The sequence below is a fragment of the Nipponia nippon genome, unplaced genomic scaffold (genome assembly GCF_047370975.1).
Source record: "Nipponia nippon isolate SJK-2023a ecotype South Korea unplaced genomic scaffold, ASM4737097v1 scaffold_2, whole genome shotgun sequence".
NCBI lineage: Eukaryota > Metazoa > Chordata > Aves > Pelecaniformes > Threskiornithidae > Nipponia > Nipponia nippon.
The window spans coordinates 38,738,018-38,759,441 of NW_028262336.1; the positions used below are offsets into that span (position 1 = coordinate 38,738,018).

General features: G+C 41.0%; 1 protein-coding gene across 1 annotated transcript in view; it reads right to left on the reverse strand.

The window, feature by feature from the left end:
- Positions 1–810: 810 nt before the first annotated feature.
- The window catches only part of OTC (ornithine transcarbamylase), a 31,374-nt gene continuing 10,760 nt past the window's right edge, over positions 811–21,424 (reverse strand). Inside the window, exons 4-10 of the mRNA XM_009473453.2 lie at positions 19,336–19,423; positions 12,718–12,871; positions 5,111–5,233; positions 4,377–4,430; positions 4,116–4,265; positions 2,903–3,040; positions 811–870 (exon numbers count right to left, since the gene is read on the reverse strand). Coding sequence (XP_009471728.1) covers positions 811–870; positions 2,903–3,040; positions 4,116–4,265; positions 4,377–4,430; positions 5,111–5,233; positions 12,718–12,871; positions 19,336–19,423 — 767 coding nt within the window. The remainder of the gene's footprint in view (positions 871–2,902; positions 3,041–4,115; positions 4,266–4,376; positions 4,431–5,110; positions 5,234–12,717; positions 12,872–19,335; positions 19,424–21,424) is intronic.

Below are 21,424 nucleotides of genomic sequence, written 5' to 3' on the forward strand. Positions count from 1 at the left end.
ACAGCGCTGGACAAAATGCAGCAAATTCTTTCCACAAAGGAGCTGTACACAATTTCATTATATGCTGCCCCTCATGTCTGCTTAGGAAAAAAGAAACAGAAAACTTGCTTCTTTAGCCAAAATTCTGTTTAGGGAGTGAAGGTCTAGGGGAGATGGACAAAGAATTAATTGGTTCCTTCCAGTTGTCTCTCTGCCACATCCAACTCTGTGGAAGCTGCTCTATTCCAATTCCGCAGCAATATCCTCCTGTGCCAGCCCACAGGAATGTCACAAAGAAAGATAACGCTCTCAAGGTCTCTATATTTTTGGTGTCAAGCAGGAGCGGGATTTGGAGGTTGGCTGGAGAACAGAAACAGGAGCCAGGGTGCCCAGGAGGTGCAGGCAACTAAGGCAAACAGTAAAGCACTGCTTCTCTGCAACCCTCCCTGAGATCACCAATAAAGGACAGGTTTAGGGAGAAGGTTATGTCATATTACACTCTACAACTTCCAACACAGCTATGTGTAGACTATGCTATACCTGTGATGCTGCTAGAGTCAATCATTAAAGTACAACCTTGGAACATTTTCTGTCATGCTGATCACCAGAAAGGATAGCCAACTTGGAGCATCAAGATGAAAAGCAGCTTTTGCAATGGTATTTATTGTCTTGAACATTTTCACGAATGTAATCCAATATTATACAGCTAACTATACAGTTTTATTAAAGAATCATTCATTGCCTTGATCCTTTCTGAGGAGGATCTATGTACTTGCAGACCAGAATATTCTGCTGATGAGGAATATTTTTCTCTTGGCAGGAACCCAAGCATCAAAATGTAGGCTTTTGTAGCTGCGGTGAGTAATCTGTCAGCAGGGAAACCATGACAGCCTACAGGAGGAAGAAAAGAAAAAATCCAATCACATTGGAAACAGATACTCCATAAAAATAAATAAGGGGGAAATATTTTCCAGCTCTAAAGTCTTGTGCTGAAAATTATTGCCCTGACAAAAAATGCACACTTAGATTTATTTGCTAGAATTTCTGATGATGAATCAGGAAAGAGCTGAAAATCAGTTAGGATGTTCTGTATTGTAGCTGATAGGTTTTCTCAGTGCGGACAAAATATATTAATGGACAGCCCAGGAGAAATTCAGACAAAGCATGTTTAGACCAAATGCTGAGGCCTTTTTGGTGTGTTATATTGTATCCTTAGCTACTGCATGGAGATGCTGTAGGTGCCCAAACAGCACATGGGCTTGCTTGTGGATTTCAGCAGAACTTCCATTAGCATCAGTGAGACCCATACTTGAATAAGGACTTTGAAATTTATCCCAGTTTAGCTATACTTTCTGTGGTAAAACATGGAAAATCCTCACAGAGGTGAATAGTGTGTCATCTACCCCTTCTTGCCCTCCCCTACTATTTGACACACTCTCCAACAAAATCTTAGGTATGGCCATGAAATGAGAGTAATGGGAATGTCAGCTAAATAAAACATGGTGCTGCAGCAGCTCTGCCGTCCTCCCCACACCTGTGTACATAACAAGCCCCATGCTTGCTTGGTTTTGACAAGGTATTACCTGGTTCACACTGTTGTGATTTCACAGCAATGTCTGACTGCAAATTGTTATTTTGGCCCAGAACTGGATTTACAAGGGTTCTCCAGGGGTTGTGGTCTTGTTGCCTGTCCCTCCTTTCCCTTCAGCACTGCTCAGTGTGACAAGCAGTCCCAGGCACACAGTGGGGACTAAATGTACAGCTGCGCAGTGCCCCGCTGCTAGCCATGGCGTAGCTGCACTCAGCCCTGGCTGGAACTACAGCTGAGCAAATAATTTATTTTTCCGTTTGCTGCCTGAGCTGAAAGTGGTAGAAAAGAATATATAAACAAGACCCCTATATTCATTGTTTTTATAGCTTGATAAAATACAAATGCAACATTTTTCTTAACCAAACAAAATGTGTAGCTTGAACCCAAAGTAAAGGGTTTATTTTCTTTTAAAAAAATAATATTTAGGGCAATTAGAAGCATTGCAATAATGAATAAAAAATATGATCACTTTTTAGTGTTTTAAGACCAAAGCTATGAATTTAATACAAATTTGTTAAAAATTTCAGCCGTGTCCAAAATCTGAGGTTTTGGTAAATACAATACTCAAGCACTTATTCACTCGGAGCACATCTAGAGTTCGTCTGAGAGCTATGACAATGCCATTTCTGGATTTTTTTCCACCTCTGAAATTTTTCACTAGCTTTTTGTCAACGTGATGGTTCTAAAGCCGGCAATAAATAACAGGCTACTGAGATCTGGCAGTAATTTTCTGAAATTCTAGGAATGCAGAGAGGGGAGCTATGGTTTATGTTAAATGCCAAGTGTCCTTTCATGGTTCCTATGGATCACACAGTATTACCCACACCATAACTTTTCAGGCTCCTTCAAAGCTTCGCTCTTGCAGCACTTTCTCAGGGGAAGTTCCCATTCGTGTCAGTGGCAGTTTTTCTTGAGAGAAAACTGCAGAATCTCTAGCTTTAAGTGTCTGGTAAATTGTTTTCTAAGACCAGTCCCTGGGACCTCAGCATTTAACATGTTTTAAAATCGAGCAGCTCAGTTAATCAGTACAGTAAACCCAGTGATTTAAATACCAAAAAATTACAGTTTATACTGTAGCTTTCACTTAGGGATAAAAACTGGGTCAAGCAACAGCAAATTATCATCAAAATAGGTCACACTTGTGTCCAGAAGTATTTGTGCTACATATATATGTTGCCTATAGTCAAAACTGTGATGTGTTGTGGGGTGCATTTGAAACACATGTATTAACATTTACTATTTATTGAGGAACCAAGCTTCATCCTAGCCTGTAGTGTAAGGCAGAACAGAAGCTGACCCTAACCTATAACTACTGTTATCTTCCTTTTTTACCATAATTGTCCATTTTCTGTTTTCAGCCTCCTGGAAAACCAATGATCGTGGAGAATAAAATACTTCATCATCAACTTCTTCAGTTTTTCTGGGTAAACAATGTAAAAAAGTCCAGTTGGAAGCAGCAGATTTTGCAGTCTGCAGATCAAAAAGCATATAAAAATAAAGAAATATGTGAGGACATTAATAAAATCTTTAACTAGTAAAAAGGTTAACAAATTTTATATTAGCTCCCACTGTAGTTACTTTGATGATGAACTCAGAAGAATTCCACTGACTTCAAAAGAATTCCTCATCTGTGAATAAGATGGGAATATCCCCATTTAAGTCAGTAAGAGTTCAGTGCTGACTTCACAAAAGTCAATTTTTTACTCCTATTTCTCTGGTTTTAGCAGGAGAGTAAAAACTCCAGTGATCTCGTGGATCAATAAAGTGCAAAATCTTTATCTGAATGCCATAGAGTAATACAATACTATCGATAATTGCAACAGGAACATACTAAACCATGATTTAAAAGGCTGTAATTTTTTCCCTTTGATATTATCACTTACAATATATTGATCAAATACCAATGAACAATGAATTAAAGCATTTTAGGCCAGCTCAGAGACTTATCCATCAGCAGTATTTTGTGAACTTATGTTAAAATACAGTCAATTAAACCAGTAATTCTATCAGCAAGGAAAATGACCTTTTTATCTTGGACAATTAATAGTTTATGACTTTATGTTTTCTCAAACTGATTTTGTGCTGATAAGCATTTCAACTAGATGATTTTAAAGACATATATTTAATGATCTATTCATTGATGGATATACAAAAAATTGCCCCACTTGCTGCCCAGTCATTTAAGAGTTAACCTGTGAGCCGCTCATTCTAAATAAAATATAAGGGATCATTTCTGGTAGCAAAGAGGAAATACAAAGTTAGAAATAGTTTTTAGGTCATAAAAAAGTAAAGGGTTAGCTCTCCTGCACATGTTCTGGAATTAGATCTCATTGGGAAGCTCAGAAAGAGGCCAAGCCATGTGAAGTGCATAAGATAACTCAAACTTTGTTATCTTTGTGAGTTTTTCAAGCTGGAGAGAGGTTTGCATGTGGTTGTTCTATGGCTCCACTCAAAAAAAAAAAACAAATCCATGCTTTGCTGATATTGATTCCTATAAATGCAAACTGTAAAAGCATCAACAAAAACCCTAAATCTCAATTTTTACCTGCATTGTAATCTGATAACCTTGAAATGCCTTTAGTCTTTCTTCCTTTTGTTCTTCTTGTCCCATACTTATCCAAGTGTCTGTAACTAAGACATTGGCACCGTCTGCAGCTTCCAAAGGATCTCTTGTGAGAAGCAACTTGGTACCGTACTAATATGAATAAAATAAGAAAGATCAGGAAGACAAGGAACTTCAACTTTGTTTATAATGAAAATAAACTCTATTCAAACTACTCTACTATGCTATTTCTTAGACTCCTACCTCTTTGGAGTACTGTTCAGTTATTTTAGTAATTCTGAGGTCTGGTTCAAAGCCCTGGCAAAAGAGATGATAGGTAACATATCATGGAACATATACAAGATCCTTATTGATTATTAACACTGGTTAGAAAAATATTGATTGAACCATGGGAAGAAGAATGTCTTTCAGAACTGTAAAACTTGAGGAAATTATGTTGATTTTGTTGAAAGTTTATTTTGGAGATAAATTGGTGGGAAACGTTCTGATAAGGTAAGAAAAATATATTTCAACAGTTACAGAATGAAATGCCTATACATTATTTAATTTTTTTGTCTAAACTGAATCTTTGTTTTATATTTTATATCGTATTACAATGCAACATTCTAAAAAGCTGCATCACCCATCTGAACCAACCAAGATGCAACACTTACACCAATCTGAAAAAACTTTCAAGTTTTTTTGGGCGGGAGAGGGCACTGGATGACTTTGTAGCACTTTCTCAACTGGAATTGTCATCCTCTGTGATTTATACTGCAGTCATCAATTCCCCTCAGCCCTTCTAAAGTTGGACTGAGTAGAATTACTCCCATTTTGCATCAAAATAACTGAGTCAGGATTCTGAACCTCGGTTCTGAAAGCTGGCACTCAAGATACATGCAAGCACCACTAGCTGAGGCCCTTGGGAAGTATCCAAGTGGCTGAGACAAGAATGGGCAAAGTTTGCCTTCCTTACTCCGTGTGCATGGCTTTCTTACCTTGGGAGTCGCAATATGCAGGTGCATTCCCAGCTTTGCAGCACTCGTCATGATGGAGTGGAGGACGTTGTTTCCATCCCCGATCCAGCTGATAGTGAGCCCATTCAGCCCACCATAGTGCTCCTGCCAAATGAATTGGACATCCCTGGGGTTATGTTCCAGGTGAGCTGAGCAAGCTCATGCCCTGGACAGGAGGAATTGATCAGATGGGTCTGGTGCAAAAAAGGCTGGCTACCTTTAAATGCTAGCTGCATGGAACCATACCTTTAATTGAACTTACTGCAGCTACAAGATGGTCAGGGAGGGAAAGCCCCCCATGTCTTACATGAAGACCCAAGTGCTGCAGCTTTCTCCAGTGAAGGACACATTGACACGTATGCCATATGGTGAGGCCCAGGCTGACAGACACAGCACTAGACACACAGTAACTTTAGCACCAAAGCTGTACAGCCATGGCTCAGTGCTCATAAATACCGGTGAATGGTAGAAATTCTTAATTTAGAGGCAGTCCTAATGCCTAGGATAGAACTCCTTCCAGCTTTCCCCCAAATTGTGAAAATATCCTTATTCAGGTTTGCTCTGGTTTGGTTGTCTCTACACAAAGTTCCCTGTGGCCATGGCAGTGGCCATGCCCTTAGAGTGCATTTTAACCGTCACAGCTGCACAGGACGGCAAAGAGCAATACTTTGAAAGCAGCTGTGCCACTCATGGCCTGCAGGCTTTGCTCTCCATTGTACACCCAACGAGTGCACTGATTTTTTTAAAGTGTGGATTACCCAAACTTGAAACAGCATTACAGCGTTAACTGTAGCTTTGCCTGAAAAACTTACAGCCTGTACATGTGCAGCTACTCTGGCCCTCAGTCACCAAGAGATAAGACCTAAGGAGGAACAAAAGTTACAGGAATTTCGTATTTCCAGAGCAGAACAATTTGAGGCCCTTTAGCAAGCCTTGTTTTAAACATGCATTTTTATAGGTACTTAAGTTGATACCAGTAAGTTTGTAAAGACATAACCAAATACTTCTATATGCCTGCTCTGCACAACTCCACCTCGTGACTCAAAAGACTAAAGACACGACGGAGAACTTTTTATTCTTAGTTCAAAACTGGGCCATGCTAGAATTGCATTGTAGTAGGTGGAAGCCAGACAGTGTTTCCACACTTTGTGTGACATGATTCAATGCCTGTCAGAGAGGATAATCATCCACATTGTAGAGCTGTACTAACTGGCAACCTTGCAGGCCGTTGCAGCAATCATCATAGAATCATAGAATCGTCAAGGTTGGAAGAGACCCTTAAGATCATCGAGTCCAACCGTTAATGATGCCAAAAGACTGAACAGGAAAAGGGCTGGGACTACCCCCTCCTCTCCTGGCAGCAGCTTCTCCTAAACAAATAGTTGTGAAGTTGTAACAGAACAAAGTTATTGGCATTTCTTCCAGTGACCACAATTTTGAGTCAAAAATAGTAGCACTTGAAATGCTGAATGACACTAAAATGCTGTTGAAATCTAAACCTAATAGAGTCCTAGGCTGCCTGCAGTTTAAGGGCTAAAACTATGGTATTGTAAAACTACTGCTTTTTCAGTTGAAGTTTGTTAGGAGCAGGTTCATTGGCAGAGGTTTGATGCAAGGGAATTTACAGGAGAGCAAGTCAGGACTTTGTGGACATGGAAGTTATTTCAGTATAACAGCTCTGCAGGTCTCTAAGGATCTTTCAAAGTCCTTCCACATCTCCTAGCAATGGTGCACTAGGAGAAGGCCAAACTAAAGCATTTATTTAAGGGGTTGTTTTCAGCTAGGGCTTAGTGATAGCTGAGACATGAACCCACAGCCAGGAGCAAATGAAACAGCCCTGAGTTCTTTTGATCTTACTGTTTAAAAATAGACATTGCAGCCTGTAAGGCTCAAAGCACTGACAAGTGAGTCACAAATATACTGCTATGTTAAATAACTTCCACCTTATTAGCAGCTGCTACTCTGCATTAAAACAACTACAGTGCATACTAAATACTTTTCTCTGTTTTCCCAGCTACTAGCTGTTACAGATAAAATACAAAGTACTGGAGATGTCTGTATAATGACCCTCAATATACACTGCAAATTGCAAAGCCACATCTGCAGTGACTACTGTATAGAATGGACATAGCTGAGCTAATCTTAATGAAGACGTTTAGCTAATGGAAGAAGTTGTAGACAAGGCAGAATCAAGCTGTGTGTGTGCTAGTGGAGCCTATTTTATATCCTGTGCTAAGCTTTATGCTGCCACTGGTACACTGCTGCTATAACTCAAACCTCTTCGTCTAAAGCCAGCTCACTATGCCTGTGACTGTACTGCTTATATGCATACATCCTCAGCTTCCAAGAAAGATGAGATGATTGTGTTGGTCAGAACCAGAAAGCTTTGAGGCAATATGAAAGCTACTGTATATGAGACATACTTCCCCCCCCCCCCCCCGCCCCCACTTTGTAGTATATGCTTATACAACTGCACAGAGAAAATCCTGCTGAAAGCGTTTCGCCATGATGGTAACACTCTAGGTTAAACCAGAACCTTTACAATACATACTGATCACCTGAGCCTCTGAAGATATTTTTCCCTTACATCCCTCCCCAGTTTTTCCAAACTCTATTGTATTGATGTAGGCTTTTTACCTGCTTGGCTGTTCTGAAGCTTCTCTTTACATTTGGAACCTGAATTCAAAATCATAGCATCATAGAATCATTAAGGTTGGAAAGGACCCCTGAGATCATTGAGTCCAACTGTTAACCTAACTGCCTGGTCCACCTCTAAACCATGTCCCTAAGCACGACATCCACACAGTTTTTGAATACTTCCAGGGACTGTGATTGCACCACTTCCCTGGGCAGCCTGTTCCAATGCCTAACCACTCTCCCCATGAAGAAATTTTTCCTAATATCTAATCTAAATCTCCCCTTGCACAACTTGAGGCCATTTCTTCTCGTCCTGTTGCTTGCTACCTGGGAGAAGAGACCAACTCCCACCTTGCTACAACCTCCTTTCAGGTAGTTGTAGAGAGCAATAAGGTCTCCCCTGAGCCTCCTCTTCTCCAAAATATTTATACTCCTAGTAAAGCCATACAAAAAATAACATATTTAGAAAGTCTAGAGCCCTTCTCCCTTATGAATGTCTCTTTGGCAAACTAGTGATTGCTGCTGTAGTGCCACAAAACTTGGCTTTGCTGTTCTCCTGAAAAATCCCTGCTGCATAATTAATGTCAATTTTACAGTCAACTTTCTCATCCTCGTGCTGCTTTTACAATGTTTCATTCTGTTCTTATCCATGGTTGCCATGTATCAGTGTATCAAACCCTGGGAAAAAATAAGCATTCTCAGTGACTTAGCACTGTTGTATGTTTAGAGAAGACTGGTTCAACTAATTAGGGACGTTTGTGTCTGCCTCTGCCTGGACTTGCTTCCAGCTAGGCTGAAACTCTGACACAATTATAGATTACTTCTGAAATGTTTGACCACAACAGTCATAACAGCCCTCAATTAAAGCAAGCTTTTGAATAATGAATCAATAATCTGTCAAAATTTAAAATGGAAAGCAGGGGACTAGTCAAAGCTTTAGCCCTTTGGGAGACAGTGCAATCCAGTAAATGAGAAACTGGGCAACCTTGGATTTATGGGCTCTCAAACTGAGCTGAAGGCAGATGCTTGGCCAGTTATCTTTCTTACTCACACATTGGTTTTTGTTATGGTTATTGAAACAGTGTATTCTAGAGGATCAGTCCAGATCTTAGTTGGGATTTCTAATTGTTAGAATAATGATGATGATGGTGATGGTGATGAATGTAAAGACTATAATAAAGTGAGCTCTTTGGGTCACACATCGAGGAGAAGCTGAGAATATATGACAGCCCTCTTCAAGCTGGGCAATGCTGTAATTTGTTATGCTATTTAAAAAGGAATCACTGATGTATTTCTTATGCCAACCATTTTTTTCTGAAAAAGAAATTTCCCTTCAGACCAGTGACATAAAAAGCTAGTGGCATATGGATCCACTCTAATTACCAGCCTGGCCATCCTGCAGCCAGCTAGAAGTTAGCTGATTTGGCCAGTGACATTAATGTCAATTGAATCAATGTCAATACCCGGTTCATCCCCGGAATACAAATTGTGTGATGCTGCCCTCCAGCCACGCTTCGCAGAGCAGAAGTTGTGAGCCACAGCTTCTGCCCAGGAGACTGAGAGGCACCGGGTGGACTCAGCGAGTGGCTGTTACATGCCTTCAGCACAGACGGAGAAGTAAAGTGGCTCTGCGTGTGCACAGGACCAGCACACAAACTCATAGCCTTTAAAGGCCAAATCCCCAAACCCTCAAACTCAGGTTGAATAATGTTTACAACCATTTCTAGTGGGTTATAACTCAAGAGCAAACTCAGCTCAAGCCAACTTTTAGGAAAGAGGATAGCACATATGCTAAGAAAAACATCCCTCTTGGCACAATAGAGGGCATTAATCCTGACCACAGTATTAAAGGGCAGAGCCAGCCTAGACGTCAAACATGTGAGGGGCTCCAGGTTGCTCAGGAAGAAGGCACTGGGCAAGAGGATGTTGAACCTGAAGAATCTCACCCCAATATTCATTACAGCAGCACACTTTGTGATCTGACAAGAACACCCTGAATACAGAATGAGAACTGACAGCCCTGAAAATAAACCGGCCGCATTATTTGGTGAATGCAACAGAATATACTAAAATAATCACACTAAAATGCACTTGTGAAAAGGGAATCAGAAGACATAAGCAAGAAGACATTCTGACAAAACGAACCAGGAAATTAGGCAATTTCAGAAGAGGAGCCAAGAAGGCACATGACAAAATTAATAGGATTTAGAAAATGGAAGAATAAAAATGTGCTAAGCATTAAGAGGGCCAGAGTGCATATAGTTCTCCACTGGCAAATGCAGCACGAGAAAAAAGAAGAGGAAAAAAAAAGTACCTTTTGGGTATGTACTGACAGCAGGGAGGAGCACGTCCAGGCAGGAAAATATTTACAGAGACAAGGAAGAGACATTCTTAAAGAGAAATAAGCTGCACAAAATCTGTAGTTACATTTAAATATAAGGCTAGCAGTCTGTGCAACTACTGTAGTTTGCATGTACGTATAAATCAAATAAATTGCCTTTGCATTGCAGGAAAGCAATCCAAATGCTATATATGAACTTTCAACTCATTTAAAGAATCAGTGGTACTATTCAACATCCCTATATTAATCTTCTTGCAGGCAGTACTCGGATAACATCTTTTTACCCTGCCGAAAATCCCACGAGAAGTTTGATTGAGGTAAGTAACAACTACACCCTGTGGCTCACACTTCTTCAAGTGTTACTCCTACTTCCGTGACCTGGTAAAGTTCATTACATGATTAAAATGTCATTTTATTACATGCTATTGGCTGTAAGACCAGTCCTTTCCACCTCATTGTACAGTGCAGAGAGGGAAAAAGGCAGCAGACGGGCAGGTCAGAATGGGAAAGGGCAGGCAATGCCAACCCCCTGCCTGCCCCTTGCTCCTGGGTAAGAAAGTAAGAACAGAAAGTGGGTCAGAAACCAGGGGGGCAGCGTGCCCTTGGCAAAGTGGGGTGGCCACCTGGCTGCCCTCTAAAGACCTCCTGACAAACTCTGGACTAAGGAACATGCTGGAAAGGCTGGGGGAAAGATGGGCACAGTTGGAGGACACAGTGCCCTGCTTATCAGGCTGACTGGGAAAGTGCTGCAAATTTTAAAAAGCTTCCATGGCTGTCCAAAAGCTGAGCTATTCCTTGAGATCTCTGTAAGTGCTCACTTTGTCATAATACCTCTTCACGTCAAGTGCTTCTTTTGTTTGAGCACCAACTGTTAGGGTCCTGTTTACCCATCATGCAAAATGGGCAGCGACACCCTTTGCAAAGACGTCCTCCCCAGGGCTTGATGCAACAAGGACAGCCACCTGCTGTTGCTGCTGTCCTAGGTATTCAAACCAAGGAAAAGTCCAGCCTGTGGGCTCATGTTCACCTGGAGCTTCTACCATGGCTGCCCTATATAAGGACACAATGGAGGAGGAGCAGAGAATGATCAACAGGGCATGTACTCACTCTGCTCATCTCCACAGGTTTCTTCCTAAGATCAGTGGAGAAAGAGATGCATCTCTAGAGGGTGATTGAGATGCTCAGCGGTCTCTCTTCATTGACTGGAGATGGAGTACAGGGCAACAGCACTCTGAACTTTGGTGCCATAGTTCAGTAGCCTGGATAAAACCAGGTTTAGGGGCAGAGATATCAATAGTTGTGTAGAGTATGAGTCACAGTTTTTTCTGAAGCCTGTTATTCACAAGTGATAAAATCCTAATAACTAAGGTGTTTGCAAGACAGAACCCCCTGCAAAACACAACCATAAGATTCACCTGGTTTACAGTTGCACACAGTGTTTAAATGAAATTATGACATTTAATGATTGATGACATTCTCATTACAGCTTAAAGTCTTACGTAATTTGAAGAGTTCATTGAGGCTGGCTCTATGTGATCTCACAAATGTACCTTATCCTGAGGAATGTGAAGCATTTTAGTCTCAAGTTTACCAATTTTTGCTGGTCTCTTCACTTTTAACATTGAAAATTTTATGAAAAATACTAATCAAAGTAAGGAAAAAGTAATTTTCACTAAACGCATGAGTTTTTCAGTATTTAAAGTTTAAGGTATGAATAATTTAATATTACTCTCACTAGACCTTTTCCACATACTGAATGTTCCATAGCAAAGTCTTTGACAGCTGAGAAACACAGCTGAATGAATCAGGATATTATTCTGCCCTTCCTTTTTCAAGCAGTGTGATTTTTATTCATTCAGAAAGTAAACAAGGTCAGAGAAGTTCATCATAGTCATCAACCAGCACTGCAGTATAATAATCTTTTTTATAAGCCAGTTCCTCAACTGATTGTAAAACAGCATAGCGCTTCTGTTCACAGATAAACATCTGTTATTCTATGTGTAAAACATTATCCTGCTGTCAAGTCAACTATTTCACTAGATTAAAATACAAAATATGATCTTTTTAAACTATTCTTTGATGTGAGCAAAGTTTAAATAGGTTTAAGTGCCTGAACACTAGGCGTTTGCACTTGTAGCATTAACTGGCTTTTCAAAACAAATTTGTTCAACCAATTTCCTAAAATATGACTAGTGATTCCTTTTAAATTGTTCACAGGTTAGGGCAGGATCAAGAGTGAACTACTGAACTTTTTTAAGTCAGTGGAAAAACTTCCACTGGCTTTGGATAAGCCAACATCTCACCTTTACCTTAATCTGTAAAGCCCCCTGCACATTTTTTGAATTGCAGCCTAATTCCAATGAAGTACTCTAATTTTATGCTTAGATTCAGTCCCACTACAGCTGATAGGACTAGGTAATTGTTTTAAATTAAACAGGTCCTTAATTATATTGCTGGATGAAATCTCTTTAAATAACAAGTGCCATGTAATTACCACTTAGAAAAACCTAGGAATAAATTGTTTTGAACCTGGCTTCCCCAAATACTTACCAAGACCAAAACTTAGCAAAAAAAAAAAAAAATTGTTATTAAATGGGGATTATATTGTTACCTGAAGAGTTAGGTAATCAGCTAAAATCTGGAGAGGATGGTATAAATCGGACAATCCATTGATTATTGGGATTGTGGCTTCTTTCGTCATTAGGTCCAGATCGTTATGCTTACACACTCGAGCCAAGATTGCATTTGTCATGCTGGACAGCACCCTAGAGGATGGCAGAAAATATCCAAGTCAAACATAATAAATACATCTCTGTTGCACTCTTCAGTGTGCAACACATAAATATTAATGAGAAGTGGTAATGAATCAATTTTTTTCAGCTATCTATCTGAATAATTTATCATGTCTGCATAACACTTAAATGCAGACATTTAACAAGCTGCTAATAAGTAAGCAGTTTTGCTTATTAACAAACTATAGTAAGTAAATGAAAACTGCTGCTGTATTTTATGTTTTTTTCTCTTCAGTGTTTGATTGTAGCTACAGATGTAACATCAATAAATGTTAAGGTATCTGAACTAAGATAAGAGATTGCATGACACTGTAACATTTGAAGAATTTGATAACTTCAGAAGAGATAAGGTATAAGATTTCTTGAGTCTTTTAGCAAAGAACAAATGTAGCATTGACTGAATATTAGTGTCTCTGTATGGTAGCCTGATCTCTGTGAGGATTAGGAATACAGACCTGTCTTAGATTACCACAATTATTTACTGATCTCAATGAACACAGAAACAGGAACCTGTTCTTTCTCCTACCTACACACCTGCATATTGACTCACATGGTATCAGTGTTAAAAGTAATCCCCAACTTTGAAACTCGGTATATGGATAGAGGCATGCAGGAGTCACTGTACCACTCTGGCCTTAGCCTCATTTACTGAAGTGTGAAAGACTCAGAGATTAGCATTGTGGATTAGCATAGCATACTCAGTATGGTCTGAATTCTTTAGATAAATTAAACATGGGTTGGAGCTCTGCATTTCTCTACATTTCTGTGTTTTAATCAGGCCCTGAAGCATGACTTTCAAGTAGGATTTTGTGTGTTTTCATGTTATCTCTTATAGGACCTTAAAACAAAACAAGGAAAAGACTGAATAGAAGAGTATGAAAAACCCTTGCACTATCTATCTTCCTGGTTAGCCAGGAAGAATTCTGGTATCTCCTCTTGTGGAAATATGACTGTTAATGCCATGGCCTTTACACAGACAAATCTCCTGATGAAGTCAGTAACAAATATTTTCTACTGACACCAGACATTCCTCACACAAGCAAAACTCTTATAAAATCTTACAAGATTCTCTGTAGAGTGCTCTCTGAAGGAAAGACTGCCAACAGCATCTACAAGTTAAAAGAAGGAACTGAACAGGATATTTACTGATTGCAAGGTACTGGAACAGTTGCTGTTTGTGCCATTATTTCATCTGAGCTCACGAGTTTCTTTTTCTCTGTGTGTGTGTTTGTTTCTTCTAGCTTGAAGCATGTGACTGTGGAAAACCTATTCTGTTCTGAACTAGTCATCAGGGATGGGATGCATGGTCCCTTTTGTTAGCCATCCAACAGGTGCCCACCCTAAACAAGACATAGCCAGTCCCACCAGTCAAGGAAAAGAGGCAATCACACTGGGCAATTGCCCATTTTTCTTAGACTTTTTTTTAGGATGTCAGGACAGCTGATTCCTACCCAACACGACTGATAAAGAATTTCAAGAAGATGGTTCCTTTACAGGGTATGCCATTAGAGGAAATTCAGTCACAATCAATTACCAACTAGTAAAAACTGCTGGATTTTCTTCCTTAATCTGTTGAAAGTAGGTACTAGAATTATTAGACACCAGCAAGACATCAGACAGTCCTTCTGCCAGCATTTCTAGATGTCATATCTTATGGTAGGAAACCCAGGTGAAAACTGGGTTTATTCTTTGTGAAATCAAAACCAAATTGAACTCAGAAAAAAAAAATAGACCTCATCTGAGGAGATGAAGTCTCCTGTAATGAAATCAATTTAAAGGAAATAATTTAAAGGAATACCCTGGAGGTATTTCAAAGACGTGTAGTAGATGTGGTGCTTAGGGACATGGTTTAGTGGTGGGCCTGGCAGTGCTGGGTTAATGGTTGGACTTGGATGATCTTAAAGGTCTTTTCCAACCTAACTGATTCTATGATTCTATGATTCCATGATTCCACATAATACTGGGATTGCATAGGAAAAAAGACCTGGCTAGATAAGAGTCTTTAGTAAAGATGAAGTTTTGGAAGGTGAGGGCAAGTAAGCACAGGCTCACCAGGTGACTTTTCATTCAAGGTTCCTATATTATCACCAACTACAAGGTCTTTTTCTCTTTCCATTCTTTGTGCAAGATTGTGAGTCTATAAACTTCAAAATCCCAGAGCCTGGAAATATACAACTGTATTGGAATGCTACATATCTCTTTTTTCAAAGTAACTTTTATTTCTGCAGAGAAAAGCTGGAAATTTTTACTCAAATGTATCCTCTGAGGAATCCAAAATTAAATACAAATAAAAGTATGCCTTTTTGGTGGGGCTGATCTCTGAATTCGAAAATGGGGCATTTGCATATATTTTGGGTAGAATATTGCTATCCAAGGTAGTTTTGTTTTTGTTTTGAAAGTATGTATCCATTCAAAAGGTTTAAATTTCTGACAAGACTGTTTCATTGTCATTCATAGGCTTACAGGGGCATAGGGTGGATGTGTTCTCAGTAAGCGGTGAGAAGTAAACCTGTTCCCCACAGATGCAGAGTTCATCCCCTAATAATGCCAGTGGACAGGTAAAATCATCCTATGAGCTCTTCAGTGCTGTCACTGAACCTTATAGCCACTGAGCTATAGTGGTGCACAACGGAACTGCTCTACAGCGGAAAATACAGATGCAGTGCTAATATACCATTTCACGTAATATATCAGACATGCTAAACAGCACTGAAAGGCTTAGAGCTTCTTAATGGGTGGTAACTTTTTGCTACTGTGTCAGCGTAAATGTAAATGTCTTGTGAAGCATGGAAGAACTCTAGTATGAGCAGGTAATAAGTCATTAAAAATATGTTCACGGCAGAAATGCTTTCAACCCTCACCTGCAGCAATTCTAATAAAAACTGGGGACTTTTATCAATCTATGCCCCTTTTGCTTTAAGTCTCAATCTCAAGTACTTCTAAGGCCTTCAGAGCCCTAGACACATGGCTGTAAATATTTGAAATACCCTCTGGGTCTACTACAGGCATTCTTTTTTTATTCTTACATTAACTGAATGAGGTTGGCATGTTATCCTTCATTCACAAGAAATGCCAAGGAATTAACACTCAGGTTGTTCTTCTGGGTAAACTGCTCAGCCATGATTATGCAAAGTCAATAATAATTCTGTTAATGAGAGCAGGAGTGAAGCAAAGCATGTGGGGCTCTGTAAGAACTTGGGAAAGCCCTCACTCCACTGTAGCAGGAGAGTGCTGTGACTCAGCAGAGGAGCAAAATCCCCAAGCCAGGGTCATAAATAGGGACCTGACCTGGAACAGCAAGCAGGGACAGAGAAAAGGGGGGCTGAAGGCTTGCATGGGAAGCAGGTATTGTGGGAGCTTTCTCCACAGAATGGGGACTACTCCAGAGTGGCTGGAAGATTTGCTTGTTTCTACTTTTTGCCTTATTTCTACTTTTTGCCTTATTTCTACTTTTTGCCTTATTTCTTGTAGCTTACTGTATTTCTTTTTCCCTTTTGCTTGTGCAAACAAAGGTCATTCAAGAGACTGAACCAAAGATTTAATGTTCCTTTATTATCCCATTTGGGAAGAAGAAGAAATGAAAACTGTCCTATACAAAGCATGTCCATTTGTGTATCAGAACACACCTGGATTTGCTGCAGGATTGGCATCTGAATGGCAGAGAGCCTCTGGATGACCTGGTGGGATGGTGCTTGGAGAGGTTATTGCAGGGGAGCACTGCGTAAGGGCCCTGACCGCATCCTTCCCCTTCCTGGAGGTTTGGCTGCTGGGGCTCAAAGCCAACTTTGCAATAGTGCATCTGAGGGCTACCCCTCAACACACTGATGTCAGGGGGGTGAGGCTCCCAGATAGCACTGCGAGGAGCCTCCACCAGGGCCAACCCCCTTCTCTCGGGAGACACATCTCTTGCTGCTTTGTAACCATGCCCATGCTGATCCTAACCTGGACCCCCACCTGCGGGCTGATGTCCCAGCCTGGCCTTGGCCCACACACATCCCCACAGTGGTGCCCGATGCCCTGGGCTGTGGCTGACCCCGGCTGCCTCCCAGCTGCAGGCAGCGGTACGGGTGCTGGCTGAAGTGGCCCTGCCCTGCCTGACCCAGGGGGAGCCCCTGGCACCCGAGCCTCCCTAGTCCCCAAGGAGCCACCAGCCCACATGGCACCCTGACATACTGCTCTGAAGAGTCTCACCATTTGTCCTTCCCTTCCCATTCACAAGTGCCACAGTGCAATCTCACATTGTCCCTGGTAGATCAACCCTTCCTTTGGCTTCACCTGCCACCTTTGGTGGCACTGCAATCCTGCCACATCATTTTGCCTTGGAGCCTGAAGCCATTCCTTCCCAAATGTGACACCTCTGCACTTTTTCATTCATTCTCCACTGCTCTGGTGCATCCCATCCCTTCTCAATTTCAGTTCCTTTAAGCTGATGTAAATAGCTGATCTTTGTCTTTCCAGCCTGGCATGCCGGTACCCCTGCTCACCATGCCAGGTTCTGCCTCTTTGGTCCCACTCTCTCAGCACCAGCCTCCCATCTCCCTCCTACTGCGCCCTCTGTCAGCGTCCTCTCCTCCTCCCCTGCTCTGCCAAGAGGCTCTCTGCTTACAATGGTCCAGTGAGAATGGAAGAAAAGGCAAGACGCCTGGTGAATAACAACACTTACTTACATCAGTGTGGGGGATTTACCTTTGATATGTTTCCCATTCACCTTTAATATGACATAGTAAGCTGTGTATCTTTGACTTGAAAAATCCTCCATCTCTCATGCCAATAGAGTTGTAGCAGGGATGCATGTACTCTGAAGCATTTAAATGGCACACTTTAATGAAGCTATAGCTGTCCTGCTTAAACTGGGGCTATGTCCCATGATGGATGAAGAATTTCTTTTGAGGGGATGTATTTGAATCTCACGGCAGTGCGTGAGCTCTGCTGAACTGGACACAGTGGCCACTGGACACAGTGGCCTGATGTACCTCAGACTTGACTGTTAAGTGTCAGATTAATCTGTTCCCTTTGTAGGCCCACAAGTTTACACGATCTTTGAATCTTTTAAACTTGTAATTACTAAAACAAGGCAGTGGGACACACTTTTGTTGAAACATCTGAACGCTATCATTGCAGCTTACTTTGATACTAGCAGAGTTACATATCGAGCAGGGAGTGAGAGCTAAGTACTTTCAAGACTCAAGAGACTGAAATTTTGACTTTTTACTATCAACACCCATATGTCTTCCACTTCAGTAGTTAAAAGCAAGAAAGGAAAACTTAAAATGTTCAAATGTTTGGTCTTTTTCTTACATTTTCCTTGGATTTTGTCATAGAGGTAACAGCAACACAGTTCTCAAACAGTCTCTCCCACTGACTGTGAAAACGGCAGTATAAAGCAGAGGCAATGGAACCTCAGCTGGCTGATTGCATATTTTGAATCAAGCCTGATGAGCTTGACACTGCATATCTTCCACCAGAACAAACAGGACTTTTCAGACACTAGTAACCTTCCAACAGCTGTGCCTGACTGAATTGACCTCAGGCTGCAAAGGGGCTGCCTAGAAAGCAGCACAATACTGAGGCTGGATGAATCTTTAATACATGGAGTGCTATGAAAAACAGCAAGAGCACCTGCAAAAGATAACCTCATGTTTTGCCTACTTTCTGCAACATTGGAGGGAATCCACTGGAGAAAAACCTTGAGCTCAGTTCTTCCCTGCTGTGGCAATGGGGATGGGCTGCTAGGTATCCATCCCTGCATGCATGTGGGACTGGGCATGATTAAGATCTTCCAAGAGTGCCAGGAAGAGAACAATGCCATAGCCCAGCCTCCACAGCAGTCCTGACAGTGGGTACAGCTGTGAAGGAGGGCACATGAAATCAGAAACTGGCTGCAAAGTGTTGGTCAAGTTTGGTGCTGCTGAAATAGGGGGATCAGAGTGTCCTTCAGTGCTACCCTGTCACTGCATGTAGGCTAAGGCCCACCAGCAGCTGGCCTAACTAGGATAAATAAAGTCTTTGCTTTTTGCTTTTGCTTTTTGCTTTTGCTTTTTGATTTGCCAGTCAGCTGTACTTCTATCTCCATGAGGAGCAACAGAACCAGGAGGTTCTACTCTTGTTTGAATATATGTGCTGTCATCAGTGGAGCTATACTACTGAGGTTCACAAAATGTTTCCATTTGTGTGACTGTCACTCTCATTAGCACTCTATAAGCCAAATTTGATAAAAATATTTCTCATTGTGAGATGTTTTGGAGAGCTAGAGTGGATGGAATGATGGTGTACTGAAGTACAGATTCTGTGAACTGATCTGCAAATATTTAAGAAATCTGGAGTGCCTTCTGACATTTTCCAGAAAGAAAATATTAGCTTCCAAAATTCTGTGAGACAGGTTTCAGCCTGATCAACTACCAAATACATAGTAATCAATCAAGTGACATTTTACCAACCTTGCTGTATCTGTGAGACTCTCATTAGTGCCCAGATGTATGTCTTGTGTTGTAAGGAAGGAAGGATGTCCTCCAAGGAGAGCAAATCCTACAGTGAGGACAAATAAAAAAGAAATTAAACACCAGCACCTCATATTTACAGCCAAGATTCAAAATCTTCTTCATGTAAAAGATAATTGCATCAATAAAACTCAGCAGAGCATCCAAATGTTTCAAACACATAAAGTCTGATACACAAGACACAAATAAATGTATTTTGGAATAAAACCCTTCAAATGTGATGCTTTGCTGAAATCCTTAGGCATGAGTTCTGATCTGTGTTCATAGAAACAATCATTCAAGCTGCAAGGCTACATATTGCCAAAAGCATCACCATGGCTCACTGTTAAGATCTGGGTAATCCATTCATCATGCTGAATTTCTGTATCAAGGGACTTGGCATCCTAGAAGGGCCACCTAAGTCACTAGGTGTAATTCCACATCCTTGCAAGAAGCTTCAAGTATATTCACTCAGATACAAAACCCTAAGTCCCCTCATACAATATAACAAACTTGGGCTTGGTCACAAATGACTAAGTGCCTTAAAAACTGTAATGTGACAGAGTGAAAAGCAAAGATCTCAGGCACTGCTAGCATCCCTACCCCCGCAATAGTTAGGAATTTACAAGGTGAGCCAAGGGACTGGATGGATTAGGTCTGAAGAATGAAATCCATTCCTGAACAGGAAACCATGGAAAGATCTGAGCACCATTTAAGAATATAAAACACTCTGGGGAACTTAAAAGGTGTCCAGATGGTAGTTTGGATAAAGACAAATTACATGCTCAGGGCAACTCTCAGGTTCTGTCCTGCCTTATTTCCATTGCACCACCCCTAGAAAGCTACCACAAGCAAACAGCTGACACAGGGAGGAAAACAGTGTCTTTTCACCAACACTTGAGTCTCCCTGCCTTTGCCTGGTTTAAGCCTAAAGCTCAGTGTAAAATCCACCATGGTCACATATTGGGAGGATGGAGCCTGAGGGGGGCTGTTTTATGACCTGTCACAAATGGTTTAGCATACAGCTGGGGACATACAAAGTGTAGGATTTGAACTGGGCTGTAGGTAGCCCTGTAAGGCATTCTCTGTGCACTGGGGAAGATCTTCTGCATAAGAACAACTCCCTTCTAGTAGAGAAATTGTCAGGGAGATCTTGCCCTGTCACTAGCATCCATGATGGAGGAAATTTCCAGAGAATCTCGATGTGGACAAACCAACCTTGTCGAGACAACACTGCAGGGGACTAAGCCTTTTACTGTGATAAAAATCTGTAAGGAAGCCCATCTTATTTTTACTGCCAGGAAGAGAAAGGCTGCATACAGCACAGAAGAGCAGAGACCCCATTTCTCTACCAAACTGTGATCTCTTGGAGGTGCTACCAAATTTCATGCTTTTTTTTAAAAAAAAGGAAAAAAAAAGAAGAAGGAAAAAAAAAAAAAGAAAAAAAAGGTTAAAAGCTGCTTGGGCTGGTTGTAGCCATTAGATGGCACTGCAGACATCACCAGGACTGCAGCTTCAACATGATGTTTGTACATGCCTGTGAAAGATTAAAAAGTTGATCCCACAGCTATTCTTCAAAAAAGGATTAAACCAGGAGTGAACACTGAAACCTTTCACAGATAAAACCAAGCAACTAGGTTCAGACAGCAGGCCTGGGCCCCACAACGGGGCCCCTAACACAGAGCAGCCCTTAACTTCCATCCCATGCAGGCAGCGGGGTTGAGGTGAGGTCTTCCACTTTGCATCAGTTCAGCCAGTCTCTAGACTTTAAAATGCAAGAGAGAAAAATAATACTGGAAAATCATTGCCTTTTGACTGCCTCAATTGACTTAAAAGTCAGAGTAAAAATAATGATGCTCCAGACCCCACCTGAAAGGCAAATCTCTGCTCCATCCATCCAGTGTATAATTTCAATGAATGGGCCTGATTTTACTTTCCCTTTGTCATCATTAAGGATTGCTCCAAATCTCAACAAGATTAGAGTCAGACACAGCAAACTTTTAAGAATGAAGCATCACTTATTCTACTATTACTTTTTGCTGTTAGAAAA